Source organism: Hyperolius riggenbachi, chromosome 3, assembly GCF_040937935.1.
Source record: "Hyperolius riggenbachi isolate aHypRig1 chromosome 3, aHypRig1.pri, whole genome shotgun sequence".
Taxonomy (NCBI): Eukaryota; Metazoa; Chordata; class Amphibia; order Anura; family Hyperoliidae; genus Hyperolius; species Hyperolius riggenbachi.
The window spans coordinates 61,647,926-61,664,312 of NC_090648.1; the positions used below are offsets into that span (position 1 = coordinate 61,647,926).

A 16,387-nucleotide genomic window follows, 5' to 3' on the forward strand; every position below is an offset into this window, starting at 1 on the left:
TCATCTGCCACCACCACAACGCGAGGAGGGAAAGTCCTGGACAAGCCGCAAGTCATCCTGGACTACAACCATACAATGGGGGGGTGGACTGAGCTGACCAGGCGATGAACTACTAGCCTGAAGTACGCAAACAGCATAAAAAAAACTACAAATTTTTTTTTGTCATCTGCTGGAAAAATCTCTGTGGAATGCATTCATCTTGTATAAGCAACGCAGTGACAGGTCAGGAACACATTCTGACTTTATATGGAAAATGTGCGAAAGCATATGTCTGAAGTACCAGACTTCATCCTGAGCGCCTCACTGGCCACCACTTTTCAGACTATATTCCACCCACTCCAAAAAAAGCTACACACCCACCCACCCACCAGGTTAGGGCCAGTTCATACAGGCTTCTGGCGGCAGCTCGCTCTGCAGATGTTAGAAGCTTCTCTGCAAATGAGCATAGAAGCTCTATGCATTGGTTACTACTGGTGTTTTGTCATCACATTGCGTTTTGAGCCCACTAGGGACATGTAACCAGCGAAAGTAGGTGACTGTTTTAAAAATGGTGCTAGATTCTTTTAAACATCGCTATTGTCGCCTACCGAAAATGCATAGGTTAAAGTCCGTCTGTACCAGCTCTAAACCGTGGGAGGGGGGGGGGGGGGACTGGAGGAAAGAAAAGAGATGGTTAAAGTTTTTTTTCTCTTTCCATTGTTTATTAAAGGACTTACGAGGCCAAGTCCATCAAAAAAAATAAAAAAAAAAATAGCTACCTTGCTCAGCTTGTAAGGCACGGAGGACGCCGTCCGCGCCCTCCGTGCCGTTCCGCTTGGTCCCCGCCGCTGCACAGCCCCCCGAACGGTCCCCGACCGCGCGGCCCGGGTCGGGCTCCCCAGCCTGTACCAAGATGGCCGGCGGAGCTGGCCGCGGCTGCGCAGTCCGCATAGCCGCGAGTGCGGCTGCGCAGCTCTAAGGCCAACCCCCCGATCCACGCTACTGTTGCGTGGATCGGGGGGTTGGCCTTAGAGCTGCGCAGCCGCACTGGTGGCTATGCGGACTGCGCAGCCGCGGCCAGCTCCGCCGACCATCTTGGTAAGGGCTGGGGAGCCCGACCCGGGCCGCGCGGTCGGGGACCGTTCGGGGGGCTGTGCAGCGGCGGGGACCAAGCGGAACGGCACGGAGGGCGCGGACGGCGTCCTCCGTGCCTTACAAGCTGAGCAAGGTAGCTAACTTTTTTTTATTTTTTTTGATGGACTTGGCCTCGTAAGTCCTTTAAGATAATGTACAAGTCTAAAGGGCCCATACACTGTTCGATTTCAGCCATCGATATGAAACCGACTCTATCGAATCAGTCGATCGATTTGCGGCCAATTTAAATGTGGATGGAAAATCTAGGTCGATCTGCTGCTGGCAGATTGATGGCCCATAGAGTTGCATTGGATCTAATGGTCCAATAACACATTTACAGTAGATCGATTTCCAATCATCCTGAAATCTATTGGAAATCTGTTCCTAGTGTGTGGCACACATCAGATAGATTCCTGTCAGATTTGATATGACAGGCATCTGCCAGAAATCTAGCTGATGGTCGAATCTGCTGAAAATCTGTGTATGGCCACCTTAAAGAGGAACTACAGTGAAAATACTGTAATAAAAAAGTGCTTCATTTTTACAATAATTATGTATAAATGATTTAGTCAGTGTTTGCCCATTGTAAAAGTTTTCCTCTCCCTGATTTACATTCTGATATTTATCACGTGGTGACATTTTTACTGCTGGCAGGTGATGTAGCTGCTGCTTGCTTTTTTGGCAGTCAGAAACCGCTGTAAACAGCCATTTCCCACAATGCAATGAGGTTCACAGACAGGAAACTGCCAGGACCATGGTCCTGACATCACACTGTGGAAGAGGTTTCACCACAATATCTGCCATACAGAGCCCCCTGATGATCTGTTTGTGAAAAAAAAAATAGATTTCTTATGTAAAAGGGGGTATCAGCTACTGATTGGGATGAGGTTAAATTCTTGGTCAAGGTTTCTCTTTAAAGAGACACTAAAGCGAAAAAAAATTATATAATAAATTATGAAGCTATGTCCAGTGTGGGTCTAATGACTGGTCTGTGTGTAATCTATTTTCCCTTGTTGCCAGATCCAGCAGGTGCGTCTGTTCCAGGATGAGGAGATCTACAGTGACCTGTTCCTCACCGTGTGTGAGTGGCCCAGCGACAGCTCCAAGGTCATTGTGTTTGGCTTTAAGTAAGTCTCCGCCCCCTTCTCCTGCACTCTGTAACTCCTTCAGTGACCTGTGTGTTATAACGGCTGTCTCTGTACCCCTCAGCACTTCTGGCAATGGGATGATCATGAACATGATGAGTGACGAGAACCACAGAGATATCTATATCAGCACTGTGTCCGCACCTCCGACATCACCCTGCGTGGACTGCCGGGAGTCACAATCCGGTATGTATAATACACAGCCATGCAGAAGGGGGCGCTAGCGGAAATCAGTGTGTGGGCGTAATGTATCAGGCTTCCCAGGCACCCACATTTCACTCCATAACCACTATTTATGGCACCTATGGTGGTGCCCTAACATTATTGTAATTGCGGCAGATTAGCGGCGGAAGTTGGTTAAGGTTAGGAGTAGGGAGTGGGATGGTTAGGGTTGGCCGGGGCAGTGTTCCCTTGAATGGGCAGAGTTAAAGGAGTTATCAGGCATTAGCAAGTAAAATAAGGGCTACTTACCTGGGGCTTCGTCCAGCCCCAAGCTCCCAGCATGTCCCTCGCCGCAGCTCTGCCAGCAGCCGTTCTCCAGAACATACTGCACAGGTGCAGTACGCTCCAGTCCATGTGGTGGTGATTGAGAGCGCCGCCTGCGCAGTACAGGCCGACCTCCACGTCGGCCTGACGTCATCGCTGGGGACCAAGAGGCAGCGGCGGCAAACGGCTCACCGTAGAGCTGCGGTGAGGGACGTGCTAGGAGCTTGGGGCTGGACGAAGCCCTGGGTAAGTAGCCCTTATTTTACTTGCCGATGCCTGCCAACTCCTTTAAAGAGACTCTGAAGTCTCATTTTTTACCAGGTTTTTTTTTTAATGTAATCTTGTTAAGCATTATAGCCTTACTTGAATCGACGCACAACGAGTGTTTTTTCATCGAGAAAACGGCTTGCAAAGTTCCACGACTTTGCAAGTCGCAGGGCTTTACTTCCTTGAAGAGGCAGAGCTTTGAGCTGTAGGTCTGCCTCTCCGCAATCAATCTCTGACCCCCCCCCCCCCCCCCCCCCCTCAGTGAAAGAAGACTGAGAGGGGCGGGAGGAGGAGGCGATTGGCAGAGATTGATTGTGGAGGAGGCAGAGCTACATCCTAAAGCTTTGCCTCTTCAAGGAAGTAAAGCCCTGTGAGCCCGGGAGCTTTACTGCGCTTTTTCTCTGAAAATAAACACTTATTTTGTGGCGATTTCAAGTAAGGCTATAATACTTACCAAGATTACATTTTAAAAAAACTGGTAATAATTGAGACTTCAGAGTCTCTTTAACCAGCTGAGCGGTCTGGACGAGCTCAGCTCGTCCAACACCGCCAGCGGCTGCCGCTCAGGCCCTGCTGGGCCGATTTTAATGAAATAAAAAGCAGCACACGCAGCCGGCACTTTGCCAGCCGCGTGTGCTGCCTGATCGCCGCCGCTCTGCGGCGATTCGCCGCGAGTAGCGGCGAAAGAGGGTCCCCCCAGCCGCCTGAGCCCAGCGTAGCCGGAACAAAAAGTTCCGGCCAGCGCTAAGGGCTGGATCGGAGGCGGCTGACGTCAGGACGTCGGCTGACGTCGATGACGTCACTCCGCTCGTCGCTATGGCGACGATATAAGCAAAACAAGGAAGGCCGCTCATTGCGGCCTTCCTTGTTTATTCTGGGCGCCGGAGGCGATCGGAAGATCGCCTCCGGAGCGCCCTCTAGTGGGCTTTCATGCAGCCAACTTTCAGTTGGCTGCATGAAATAGTTTTTTTTTTATTTAAAAAAAACCCTCCCGCAGCCACCCTGGCGATTTAATCAGAACGCCAGGGTGGTTAATGACGAGCGCCACAGGCAGTTTTTACCTGGCAAGCATCCGTGTGCACAGGGCTATTCCCTGAGGGCAGGAATCATTTGAAGGTGTGGCATAATGTCATCATGATGTACTTTCTGTATGGGCGGAGCAACTGGAAGACACGCATGTTCAGAGGGGTACCCATCCTTGAGGCTAGCAGAGAGTGGGACAGATGATCTATACTGTGTTTTATGGATACATTTTAAAGTAGGATGAAGGCCAGTGATATTTCAGTGGAAGGTAGAAGATCTGTTTCCTGTGTAATTTGTATATTGTATGTGGCTGCATCATATCTCTTCTCTGTCTTCAGGTCCGTGTCTGCGGCACAGCTTCATGCTCCACACTAAGTATCAGGTGGTTTATCCATTCCCAACCTTCCAGCCAGCTTTCCAGCTGAAGAAAGACCATGTTGTCCTTCTGAATACCAGCTATTCCCTGGTGGCCTGTGCCATAACCGTGCACCCGGCAGGTAAGGAGCGCCTCTGGCCTCTTAAAGTGGAAGAAGTAAAATCTAGAGAAATGCACCCTGTATGTATTTAGAGAGTTTAGCTTGTCTAATTCCCCCTCATCTCTGACTCCATCCCAAATTGTGATTTGATATCCCCCCCTCCCATGATGCTGTTGCAGCGGTGGAGAGGAGGTGTGTTATGTTAATTAAATGTGATAAATTGGTTGTAATCTGTGGGTGGGTCAGCACATCACAAAGGCCTGCAGCCCGAAATGTTGTGCATTTTACTGTTATAGAAGATAGGAACATTAAAGAACACCCAAGCTGAGGGTAAGTCATTCTGTTTAACTTACCTGGGGCTGTTTCCAACCCCCTCCAGTCTTATCAGGTCCCCTGCTTTTGCTTCCGATCCACTTCAGTGTGCCGCTGCTCCCTCTAAGAGATGTGCAAGAAGCACGTGCCTCCTTAATTGCGCTCACATTGCCCGGAGTGGTCTGTGCATACACAGTTTTAAAGTGATTCTTAGCCCTGGCAGATAAAAAAAAGTTTTACTTACCCAGGGCTTCCCCAAGCCCCCTGTAGCCTCCTGTGCCCTTGCTAGTTTCCAAGTTTCCTCTGGTCCCCGCTGTGGGTTAGTTTTGTTTTCGGCCGAGTGGGAGTCGGCCTCCGGCCACGCATACTCTTCTCCGCCTTCCCGCTGCAAGTGCCTCCTGCACTAAATAAGCATGCAGATCAGGTGCTCTGACTGAAGTCTGACTGGATTAGCTGCATGCTTGTTTCAAGGTTGCGACTCTGACACTACGGATACCAGACGATCAACAGGACTTCCAGGCAACTGGTATTGTTTAAAGAGAATCTGTACTGTAAAATTCTTACAATAAAAAGCATACTATTCTATTCATTATGTTCTCCTGGGCCCCTCTGTGCTGTTTCTGCCTCTCCCTGCTGCAATCCTGGCTTGTAATTGCCATTTTTATGCAGTGTTAACAAACAATAGACATAGCAAGTGATACGCTGAGAGTAGCTCAGTGTGTGAGTCATACAGAGTGTGCAGGGGGCCTGGAGAGGGTGTGTATAGCTTCTATCCAATCACAAGCAGCACAGCACATTCCAGCCTGACTGCCTCAGCCAGACAGAGCCGACAGAGGAGAGATTAGATCATATAACAGAGATATTACAGCCACTGTGCAAATAGGAAAGGCTGCAGTAACACAGACCACATTAGAACAGCTATAGGAACATATAGGATAGAAGAAATAAGGCTCATAATTTTGTTACAGAGTCTCTTTAAAAGGAAATAAGGAACCTAAAGCGAGGCCTCCATATTTAATTCCTGTTAGACAATACCAGTTGCCTGGCTTTCCTGCTGATTTCTTTGGCTGCAGTAATGGCTGAATCACACACCTGTAATAAGCATGCAGCTAATCCAGTCAGACTTCAGTCAGAGCACCTGATCTGCAGCATGCTTGGTCTGTGGCTAAAAGTATTAGAGGCAGAGGGTTAGCAGGATAGCTGAGCGATCTGCATTGTTTTAAAGGAATTAAAGATGTCAGCCTCCATATTCCTCTCACTTCAGGTGTCCTTTATTGTATGTTTATAGAACTTTTTACAGAATGTGGAGTTGAACTTGTATTACTTATTTATGAATGTTTTCATTGAACAGCAGACTCAGTGACAGTCCCTGGCTTCCCCTTTAATAGCTGGTGTCACTGGGTTCTCCAGCACTTTGTAACACGTTCCTTTGCGTGATTGGACAAGCACTCTAATATTTGTTCTTTTAAAGGTGACACAGAACCCAGACGGATCCTGTACAGCAAGCAGAGCCGCCACAACACGCCCCCAAACTCCTCCCCCTGCTCCCTCAGCCCCTCTGCTGCTGCCTCCAGCCTTCACTCCCCTCCGGCCGCTGACCCCGGCTCCTCCAATCCCCCCGGTACTCCTCCAGCTGTCACCCGTGCTCGAGAGTTTGTGGCCGGAATATTCCGGCGGGCCCGGGAAGCCTCTGGCGTGGAGCAGCAGGACAAAGCTGAAAAGGCCGGGCCAAGCCGACAGAGCCCTCCGCAGCCATCTGAGCCAGGTTCCCCGGTGTGGCACAGGCCCTCCAGCGAAGGATCCGCCAGACAAAACAGCCGCACTGAGGAGCCCAGCTACGTCAACTACACTAGACTGCGATACGTCCTGGGGGAGGTGACCGAACATGACCAAGAGAATGGTGAGCACATCGGGGGAGGGGCATGGGAAGCAAGAGAGTGTGGCTGAAAAGGTGACCAATCGCAGGATGGAGAGGGGAAATACATGTGCCTTTGTGATAAAAGTAAAATATTACCCTCCCTGCCCAGTTGTTTCATGTCCATAAACTTGCAGGGCTGCACTTATTGCTTCTGTGTACACTATAGAGACGGCTGTGGCTGGGGGAGGCGGTCTGCCTCTGTCCTCACCTGTGAAATGTGGGCATCCCCTTAAATGTTCTGTTGAGGTCACCTAATGGTGGCCATACCCCAGTCAATTTTTTTCTGTCGCTGGTCAGCTGATTCGATGCCCAGTTGATTGATTTTTCGGCAGAAATAGATCAAATCGGTTGATTGCTCCAGATGGAAGATAATGGTGGGGAGTGCAGCAGTAGTAGCATTTGATTTCAAAGGAAGCACAGTGTAGGCAACAGAGCTTACACTCACCTGTCCACCTGTGCACTTCCTGTGTCTTCTTTCCATAGCTGCTAGCGCTGCTCTAGGTCCCAGGGAGCATGTGACAAACGCTAGAGGCCGAACACTAAAGGTCTCTACTGGTCACGTAAGGTACATGCCACAGAGCCTCTAGTGTTTGGCCTCTTGCGTTGGTCATGTGACACAGGCACCTGGGAGAGAAGGAACGGAGCGGCTATGGAGAGAAAACACGCCGGTGGATAGGTGAGTGTAAGCTCTGCTGCTGCCTACACTCTGCATAGCCCGCAGCACAGATCAGAAATCAGGCAGGGCGATCAGACCTCCCCCCTTTTTTCCCCACTAGGGGGATGTCCTGCTGGGGGGGTCTGATCGCCGCCGCGCTGCTGTGCCTAGCGGGGGGGGGGGGCTCCTCAAAGCCCCCCTCCGCAGCGCTAGTCCTCCCTCTGCCGCCTTCCCTCCCTCTCCCGTCCCCTGTGTGCGGCGCAGGACGGAAAGCCGTCCTGCGCCGGATAGGATAGGCTTTAGCCTATCAGATGCCGGCGATCCCCGGCCAATCAGAGGCCGGGGATCGCCGATCTACTCTACGGCGCTGCTGCGCAGCAGCGCCGTATATATGTAAACACCGGGGAAGATCTTCCCCGCGTGTTTACATTTACCCTGCGAGCCGCGATCAGAGGCTCACAGGGTGTTCACGGAGTCACCCTCCGTGAACTGACATGGAATGGCCGTTTCCATGGAAAACACTTCAGGATTCAGGGGCGTAGTTAAGCGTACGCAGAATCCTGAAGTGGTTAACATAAATTGGACGTTAGATATTAGATGTAAGTACTAAATCTAACAAACGTATATGAACTACGGGAGGAGGCGCCCCCCAAAAAAAGGACATAACATTATTAAAAACAGTTTAAAAGGTAAGATGGTGTTTACCTGAATGAAGTAGTGACAGAAAGAGGTGAGAAAATAGTTCAGCTTACCAATATACTTAACACATTTGACAGGTAACTTATTTCGGTGAAAAAGTTTTTTTAAAAGGAGACCTGAAGTGTGGGGCAAATGGAGGCTGCCATATTTATTTACTTTTATACAATACCAGTTGACTGGCAATCCTTGTTAAGTTCTTATACACTCAAGCTTGTTTCAGTAGTGTCTGAATCACACACTTGAAACAAGTATGCGGCTAATCTGCAAGCTTGTTGAGGGTCTATGGCAAATAGAATTAGAGGCAGAGGATCAGCAGGACAGCCAGGCAACTGGTATTGCTTAAAAGGAAATGCATATAGCAGCCTCCATTTCTCCCTCTCGCTTCAGGTGTCCTTGAAGTTGAAGCAGAGTGATTTGTGATCTGAGTCAGTCGGGACACTTTTTTTTTTTTTTGGCTTCCCCACAGAATATGAAGATGACAAGATGTCTCTGCCTCTCCTGGTCACTGACCTAAAGGGACAGCACCTGAAGCCGCTGCATGACAAAGCCTCTTTCCAGGTGACCACACCCCCTCCTGTCGGTTGGCACGTCCAATCACAGCACGGCTTTACATCTTTCCTTATACCCTTTCTTCTCTCCCCTCTGCAGGGCCAACACCTGTGTGTGGAGCAGCTGACGCTGGACTTTGAGTATGTGATAAATGAGGTGATTCGGCACGATGCCTCCTGGTACCACCAGTTCTGCTCCTTCAGTGACTACGACATTGTCATCCTGGAGGTGAGCAACTTACTCATGCTTATGAGGGACGGGGGGTTCCCATGTTCTCATTCACCGAACAAAGTGCCTGCGATCAGTGATCACCAGCATCAGTGGGATACTGGTGGTCATTGACAAAAGTGAAAGTAGAGCATACATGCATTACTTCCAGTGTACTGTTCACAGTACCCAGGAGGATAAAGCAGGGGGACATCTAGTGGCCAAATAGTAAAATGACACCTTCATACATTACAATAAATAAAAATACATAAAATACCTCATTAATTTACCTCTTACCTCCCCTCCCATAGTTACTAAAATAAAACACTTTTAAAAAATATAGTTTGTAAATACAGGTAGTCCCCGGTTCACAAATGAGATAGGGACTGTAGGTCCGTTCCATCTCTGTCCCCTGTACTTCCTCTGTGCCTCCAGTGTCCCCCTCTGTGTCACCTCTGCCCTCTGTACCTGCTTATACAAGTTTAAAAGCCATTTTTTTCTTTGAATTTTTTTGAATCGATTTTCTCAAAAACTACAATTCCGATTTGAAAAAAAATGTTTTGGCTTGTTCCCATGGAAACAGAGAATCCATGCCGTTCGTAAGAGCTTGTAATAAGTGTCTGACGCGAAACTGAAAAAATACACCTTTATTTCCAAATAAAATATTGTTGCTATACCTAGTGATAGGGATGTAATTTAAACAGTGTAATTACCAGGACAACTGGGCAAATAGAATGTGTGGGTTTTAATTACAGTAGCATGTATTATTTTAAAACTATAATGGCTGAAAACTGAGAAATAATTTTAAATTTGTTTTGCTTATTATTCCTGTTAAAATTTGATTTAGAATAAAATAATTCTTAGCAAAGTGTATAACCCAAAGAAAGCCTAATTGGTGGCATTAAAAAAAACAAAATCTAGATCATTTTCTTGTGGTAAGTAGTAATAGTTATTGGTGAATGAAAGGGAGGAGCGCTGAAATGTGAAAATTGCTCTGATCCATAAGAGGAAAACCCCCTTAGTGGTGAACTAGTTAATATTTACCAGGTCCAGTGCTGCTTCCTGAACAGGAAGCTCCTGAAGCATGTCACGTGATTGGGAGAAGGAGGTGTGGAAGCAAAGAACGTGCGACTTCCAGGAAGAGCATGCCTCGTATATATTGCACTACTCTGCAATATGGGGAGAGATTACTTGGGGGGGTTCCCGTGGGTTAATTCTGCACCCCAGCTCATACTATGTTTTAACCAGAAACACTGTCATCAGTGTGCTCTTCTGGACGGGAAAGCAGTGTGCTGTCATTCGAAGCTTTCAAGGGCCGCATAAAATGGCACGGAGGGCTGCATTCGGCCCACTGGCCTTGGTTGACCCCGTGATCTAGAACATACATGTCAGTCCTTGGACTGTACTGAAAACCACTGGAGTGCCACAAACCACGGGAATGTTGGGTGAGCTCTGATTGGAAGGCCAGAGTTGCTGCTGCTACAAGGTTCTCCCTTTGTGCCACAAATGTGACAAACATGCAGTCAACCCTGTTCCTGTTACAACTGAATAAATCTGCCTGAGTTTGGTCTTGTTTGCACCCCACAGTACAGTTCATCTCTTTCTATTTTCTTTCTATCCATCAGATGTGCCCAGAGACAAACCAGGTGATCATGAACATTGGCCTCCTCCTCTTAGCTTTCCCAGCTCCACAGGAGGATACCCAGCTCAGGTACGTGATTCCATACTGTTCTCCCGGCTGCCTGTATGTTTGCTTGCTCTCACTTAGAGCCGCCTGTCTCCTCGCAGGCCCAAGGCACATCACACAAGCCTGAAAGTGGCCTGGGACCTGGACACCGGCATCTTCAGGACACTGAGTGTGGATGACCTCACCGAGGTCAAAGGTCAAACCAGGCAAGTGTCCTCCCCTTGTAATGCATGAAAGTCTCTCACCTTCCTCTTCCCGCCTCCTCCCCTTGGAATGCATGAAAGTCTCTCGCCTTCCTACCCTTGTAATGCATGAAAGTCTCTTGCCTTCCTCTTCCCGCCTCCACCCCTTGTAATGCATGAAAGTCTCTCACCTTCCTCTTCCCGCCTCCTCCCCTTGTAATGCATGAAAGTCTCTCACCTTCCTCTTCCCACGCCCTCCCCTTGGAATGCATGAAAGTCTCTCGCCTTCCTCTTTCCGCCTCCTCCCCTTGGAATGCATGAAAGTCTCTCACCTTCCTCTTCCCGCCTCCTCCCCTTGGAATGCATGAAAGTCTCTCACCTTCCTCTTCCCGCCTCCTCCCCTTGGAATGCATGAAAGTCTCTCGCCTTCCTACCCTTGTAATGCATGAAAGTCTCTTGCCTTCCTCTTCCCACGCCCTCCCCTTGGAATGCATGAAAGTCTCTCGCCTTCCTCTTCCCGCCTCCTCCCCTTGGAATGCATGAAAGTCTCTCACCTTCCTCTTCCCGCCTCCTCCCCTTGGAATGCATAAAAGTCTCCGCCTCCTCCCCTTGGAATGCATGAAAGTCTCTCGCCTTCCTACCCTTGTAATGCATGTAAGTCTCTTGCCTTCCTCTTCCCGCCTCCACCCCTTGTAATGCATGAAAGTCTCTCACCTTCCTCTTCCCACCTCCACCCCTTGGAATGCATGAAAGTCTCTCACCTTCCTCTTCCCGCCTCCTCCCCTCCTCCCCTTGGAATGCATGAAAGTCTCTCACCTTCCTCTTCCCGCCTCCTCCCCTTGGAATGCATGAAAGTCTCTCGCCTTCCTACCCTTGTAATGCATGAAAGTCTCTCACCTTCCTCTTCCCGCCTCCTCCCCTTGGAATGCATGAAAGTCTCTCGCCTTCCTACCCTTGTAATGCATGAAAGTCTCTTGCCTTCCTCTTCCCGCCTCCACCCCTTGTAATGCATGAAAGTCTCTCACCTTCCTCTTCCCGCCTCCTCCCCTTGTAATGCATGAAAGTCTCTCACCTTCCTCTTCCCACGCCCTCCCCTTGGAATGCATGAAAGTCTCTCGCCTTCCTCTTCCCACGCCCTCCCCTTGGAATGCATGAAAGTCTCTCACCTTCCTCTTCCCGCCTCCTCCCCTCCTCCCCTTGGAATGCATGAAAGTCTCTCACCTTCCTCTTCCCGCCTCCTCCCCTTGGAATGCATGAAAGTCTCTCGCCTTCCTACCCTTGTAATGCATGAAAGTCTCTTGCCTTCCTCTTCCCGCCTCCACCCCTTGTAATGCATGAAAGTCTCTCACCTTCCTCTTCCCACGCCCTCCCCTTGGAATGCATGAGTCTCTCGCCTTCCTCTTCCCGCCTCCTCCCCTTGGAATGCATGAAAGTCTCTCACCTTCCTCTTCCCGCCTCCTCCCCTTGGAATGCATGAAAGTCTCTCGCCTTCCTACCCTTGTAATGCATGAAAGTCTCTTGCCTTCCTCTTCCCGCCTCCACCCCTTGTAATGCATGAAAGTCTCTCACCTTCCTCTTCCCGCCTCCACCCCTTGGAATGCATGAAAGTCTCTCACCTTCCTCTTCCCGCCTCCTCCCCTTGGAATGCATGAAAGTCTCTCGCCTTCCTACCCTTGTAATGCATGAAAGTCTCTTGCCTTCCTCTTCCCGCCTCCACCCCTTGTAATGCATGAAAGTCTCTCACCTTCCTCTTCCCACGCCCTCCCCTTGGAATGCATGAGTCTCTCGCCTTCCTCTTCCCGCCTCCTCCCCTTGGAATGCATGAAAGTCTCTCACCTTCCTCTTCCCGCCTCCTCCCCTTGGAATGCATGAAAGTCTCTCACCTTCCTCTTCCCGCCTCCTCCCCTTGGAATGCATGAAAGTCTCTCGCCTTCCTACCCTTGTAATGCATGAAAGTCTCTTGCCTTCCTCTTCCCGCCTCCACCCCTTGGAATGCATGAAAGTCTCTCACCTTCCTCTTCCCGCCTCCTCCCCTTGGAATGCATGAAAGTCTCTCACCTTCCTCTTCCCGCCTCCTCCCCTTGGAATGCATGAAAGTCTCTCACCTTCCTCTTCCCACGCCCTCCCCTTGGAATGCATGAAAGTCTCTCGCCTTCCTCTTCCCGCCTCCTCCCCTTGGAATGCATGAAAGTCTCTCACCTTCCTCTTCCCGCCTCCTCCCCTCCTCCCCTTGTAATGCATGAAAGTCTCTCACCTTCCTCTTCCTACTATCTGATGACATCACTTCTTCTTCCCCCAGTGGCAGCGTCTGGAGCTCCTATCGGAAGAGCTGTGTGGACGCAGTTATGAAGTGGTTGGTCCCAGAAAATAGTGTGCGATATGTGAACCGTGTGACAAACGAGGCATTACACAAAGGTACCGGAGCATTGGGGGCGTGGCCACTGCAGGAAGAGGTGTGGTGATAGGAGCTGGTGATGCAGGAAGCACAGCAGATTTGGGGGGTATGATAGTGACGGCAACCAGTGCCACTGCGGTGTTGAGAGGGCATTTTATTGGTATGGCTGCATACAGGATTGATGTAAGATGGGCATGTTACTTTGTTAGTGGAAGTACCCACCTGTAATCAAGGCCGGTTCCAGCCACAATGGAGGCCTGGGCAAAAATTACAGAGGCCCCCCACTGCACTGCCCCGGAAGTGGCATTAGGTGGCCCCTGCAGTGCTTCCTCCAGCCCCGGGATAGTATTGGGTTGTCCCCCAGAGCCGGCTGGTGAACCCCTCAGGTCTAAAGAATCAGCACTTTGCTAATTGCTGGCGATCAGAAAAGCACTGTGACAAATCCTATGGGATTATTCTTATGGTGCCCATACACGATACAATAAAAACGTTCGATTTTCTTGTTTATTCGATCTAAATAATCGAATGAAAGTTGAAAATATTTTTTTTTTTTCGATCAAGAAACTATTATCCCTTTCGAGAAAAATATCTGATCGGACATGCTGGAAAAATCTTTATATTCGATCTAACGGAATAATCGAACGAAATTATATAATCGAAAAAAAAAAATTGTACCATGTATGGACACCTTTACTGAAGCGCTGCATGCAGCATTTTGGTGATGATCGTTATGCGATTCTTGAACGGTAAACACAATGCACTATAGCCGAAATTTTTTGCTGCAAGGTTGGCAATCCGAATGTGACCCAGGATCAGGCCTGGAACCCACTAGCAGTACATTACTAAGCTATTCTAAGCGCTAGTGATCTGAAAAGCTCCTGCTAATGTAATGCTATTGGTGTGATCCCACTTGAGCGATGTGATGTTATAAAATCACATCCCCCATAGCATTGCATTAGCAAGAGCTTTTTAAATCACTAGCGCTTAGAATAGGCTGCTAGTGGGTTTAAAGCGGGGGTCCCCAACCTGTGGTCCGCGGCCCACTGGACGTGGGACGTTTCCAGTTGGGCCGCAGGACTGTCCTCTTCCCCCCCCCATGCCGTCCCCGCGCTCACCGCTGTTATTACTTTAGCAGCGGCCACTTACTTATACGCGTGTACTTTACTTATTCCAGCAGCGTATCTCCCAGCTGCTGTGTGTGATGCGGCAGGAAGCAGGGCTTGGTTCCCATAGTAACGGCGATACGCATCGCCGCTACAGGAAGCCGCTGCCCTGCTTCCTGCCGCATCACAGACAGCAGCCGGGAGATACGCTGCTGGAATAAGTACACGCGCTGGAGAGGGGAGAGCGGCCGCTGTTAAGGTAATAACAGCGGCAGGGACGGGCGGGGGGCACCACCTACCCATACTGGGGCACTATACTGGCTATACTGGGGCACTATACTGGCTATACTGGGGCGCTATACTAGCTATACTGGGGCACTATAGTGGCTATACTGGGCACTACCTACACTGAGCACTATTCTAGATATACTGGGCACTATACTGGGGCTCTACCTACCCATACTGGGCACTATACTAGCTATACTGGGGCAGTATATTGGCTATACTGGGGCACTATAGTGGCTGTACTGGGCACTACCTACACTGAGCACTATTCTAGCTATACTGGGCACTATACTGGGGCTCTACCTACCCATACTGGGCACTATACTAGCTATACTGGGGCACTATACTAGCTATACTGGGGCACTACCTACCTATACTGAGCATTATACTAGCTATACTGGGCACTATACTAGCTATACTGGGCACTATACTAGCTATACTGGGCACTATACTGGGTCACTATACTAGCTATACTGGGTCACTATACTAGCCATACTGGGGCAACTATGCTAGCTATGCCACTGCACCCTAGCCCCTCCCCCCCCCCCCACACACACACCCCTTTTTTTCTTTCTCTACCTGAAAGATTTAAATATCAGGTATGTAAGTGGCTGACTCAGTCCTGACTCAGACAGGAAGCGACTACAGTGTGACCCTCACTGATAAGAAATTCCAACTATAAAACACTTTACTGGCAGAAAATGGTTTCTGAGGGCAGGAAAGAGATAAAAAGGGTTAATAGTTCATACATTTTAGCTCTGACATACTTCAATGAATGTGTCATTGAGCAAAAACAAAACAGCTGAAACTTAAAAAGTAGATTTAAACATAAAAGATGTGGAATATCTTAAAAAGTCATTTTTAGGAGAAGGAAGATGGATACAAACGTTTTTCATTAGTTTATTTTCGCCTGGGGTGTCCTTTAAGCCCTAGGAGTCAGATTTTATAAAGTATCTGTTCTGGAGGGGTGGGGCTTAGTCACTGCAGTGATTTTATGCCCATTGTTGACCGGTTGTACTTGTGTCTCCACAGGCTTCTCTCTGAAGGTTTTGGCTGACAGTGTTCGGTACACGTGGATAGTGCTGTAACGAGGCTCCTCCAGCACATGAACACTACCTCAGCACATGTCTCTGTGCACCTGGAGAAAGGGACCCTGTGGCAGGAACTTCTTAGAAGTGTTGTTATGCTGCCATCTAGTGGCCACTCCTGGCAGGACACTGTACGTTGGGGGTGGAGCTGCTTTTGTTTTTGCACCTAGTATGAAGAAACTGACCAAGTCCTGTAGCAGGATAGGTGGACTTGCACCATAGCAGACAGTGGCATTCCCCGCTGAGGCGAGCGGCGTTCCTCCTCACGCAGGCTGCACCTCGCCCCGGCATCCATTTATATCTTTTATTGTTTTTGCCTCTCCGGACAGGATCAGTTATTTTTTATGAGCATGTGTATGTATATGTGTATATAAAGTGTATCCCTTGACTTTTTTCATTCTGTGTATGTGTCCCCCTCATGCAAATAAATCAGTATTTCTGTTTACAGGTAATAAAAGATCATTGGCTGGTCTCTCTGTGTTCTGGTTAGAAACAAACAGAAGCCCCACCCACTCTGTCTAGCTCTGCAACAAACCAAATTGGACGGGTTGTTCTTCAAACATTCTTTATTGAGATATTTGAATAATCAACAAAGCCAGCTATAATGATTATTAGGATTACAGGTAGTCCAGGAGATAAGGATTTTAGGTTTGTTCTTAAAGAGAACCTAAAGCGAGGGTTCCATATTTATTTCCTTTGAAGGCCCATTTCTACTATCGCGAATTCGCATGCGGTTTTCGCATGCAAATTCGCATAGCAATACAAGTGAATGGGACTATTTCCACTTGTCAGGATTC

The 16,387-nt window shown here is 49.0% G+C and overlaps 1 protein-coding gene across 1 annotated transcript in view; it reads left to right on the forward strand.

The window, feature by feature from the left end:
- The window catches only part of DCAF15 (DDB1 and CUL4 associated factor 15), a 35,020-nt gene extending 18,973 nt beyond the window's left edge, over positions 1-16,047 (forward strand). The window contains exons 4-13 of the mRNA XM_068272165.1: positions 2,134-2,240; positions 2,323-2,444; positions 4,373-4,531; positions 6,294-6,722; positions 8,561-8,652; positions 8,743-8,871; positions 10,476-10,561; positions 10,639-10,743; positions 13,019-13,134; positions 15,535-16,047. Coding sequence (XP_068128266.1) covers positions 2,134-2,240; positions 2,323-2,444; positions 4,373-4,531; positions 6,294-6,722; positions 8,561-8,652; positions 8,743-8,871; positions 10,476-10,561; positions 10,639-10,743; positions 13,019-13,134; positions 15,535-15,590 — 1,401 coding nt within the window. The 3' untranslated portion in view covers positions 15,591-16,047. The remainder of the gene's footprint in view (positions 1-2,133; positions 2,241-2,322; positions 2,445-4,372; positions 4,532-6,293; positions 6,723-8,560; positions 8,653-8,742; positions 8,872-10,475; positions 10,562-10,638; positions 10,744-13,018; positions 13,135-15,534) is intronic.
- The last annotated feature ends 340 nt before the right edge of the window (positions 16,048-16,387 follow it).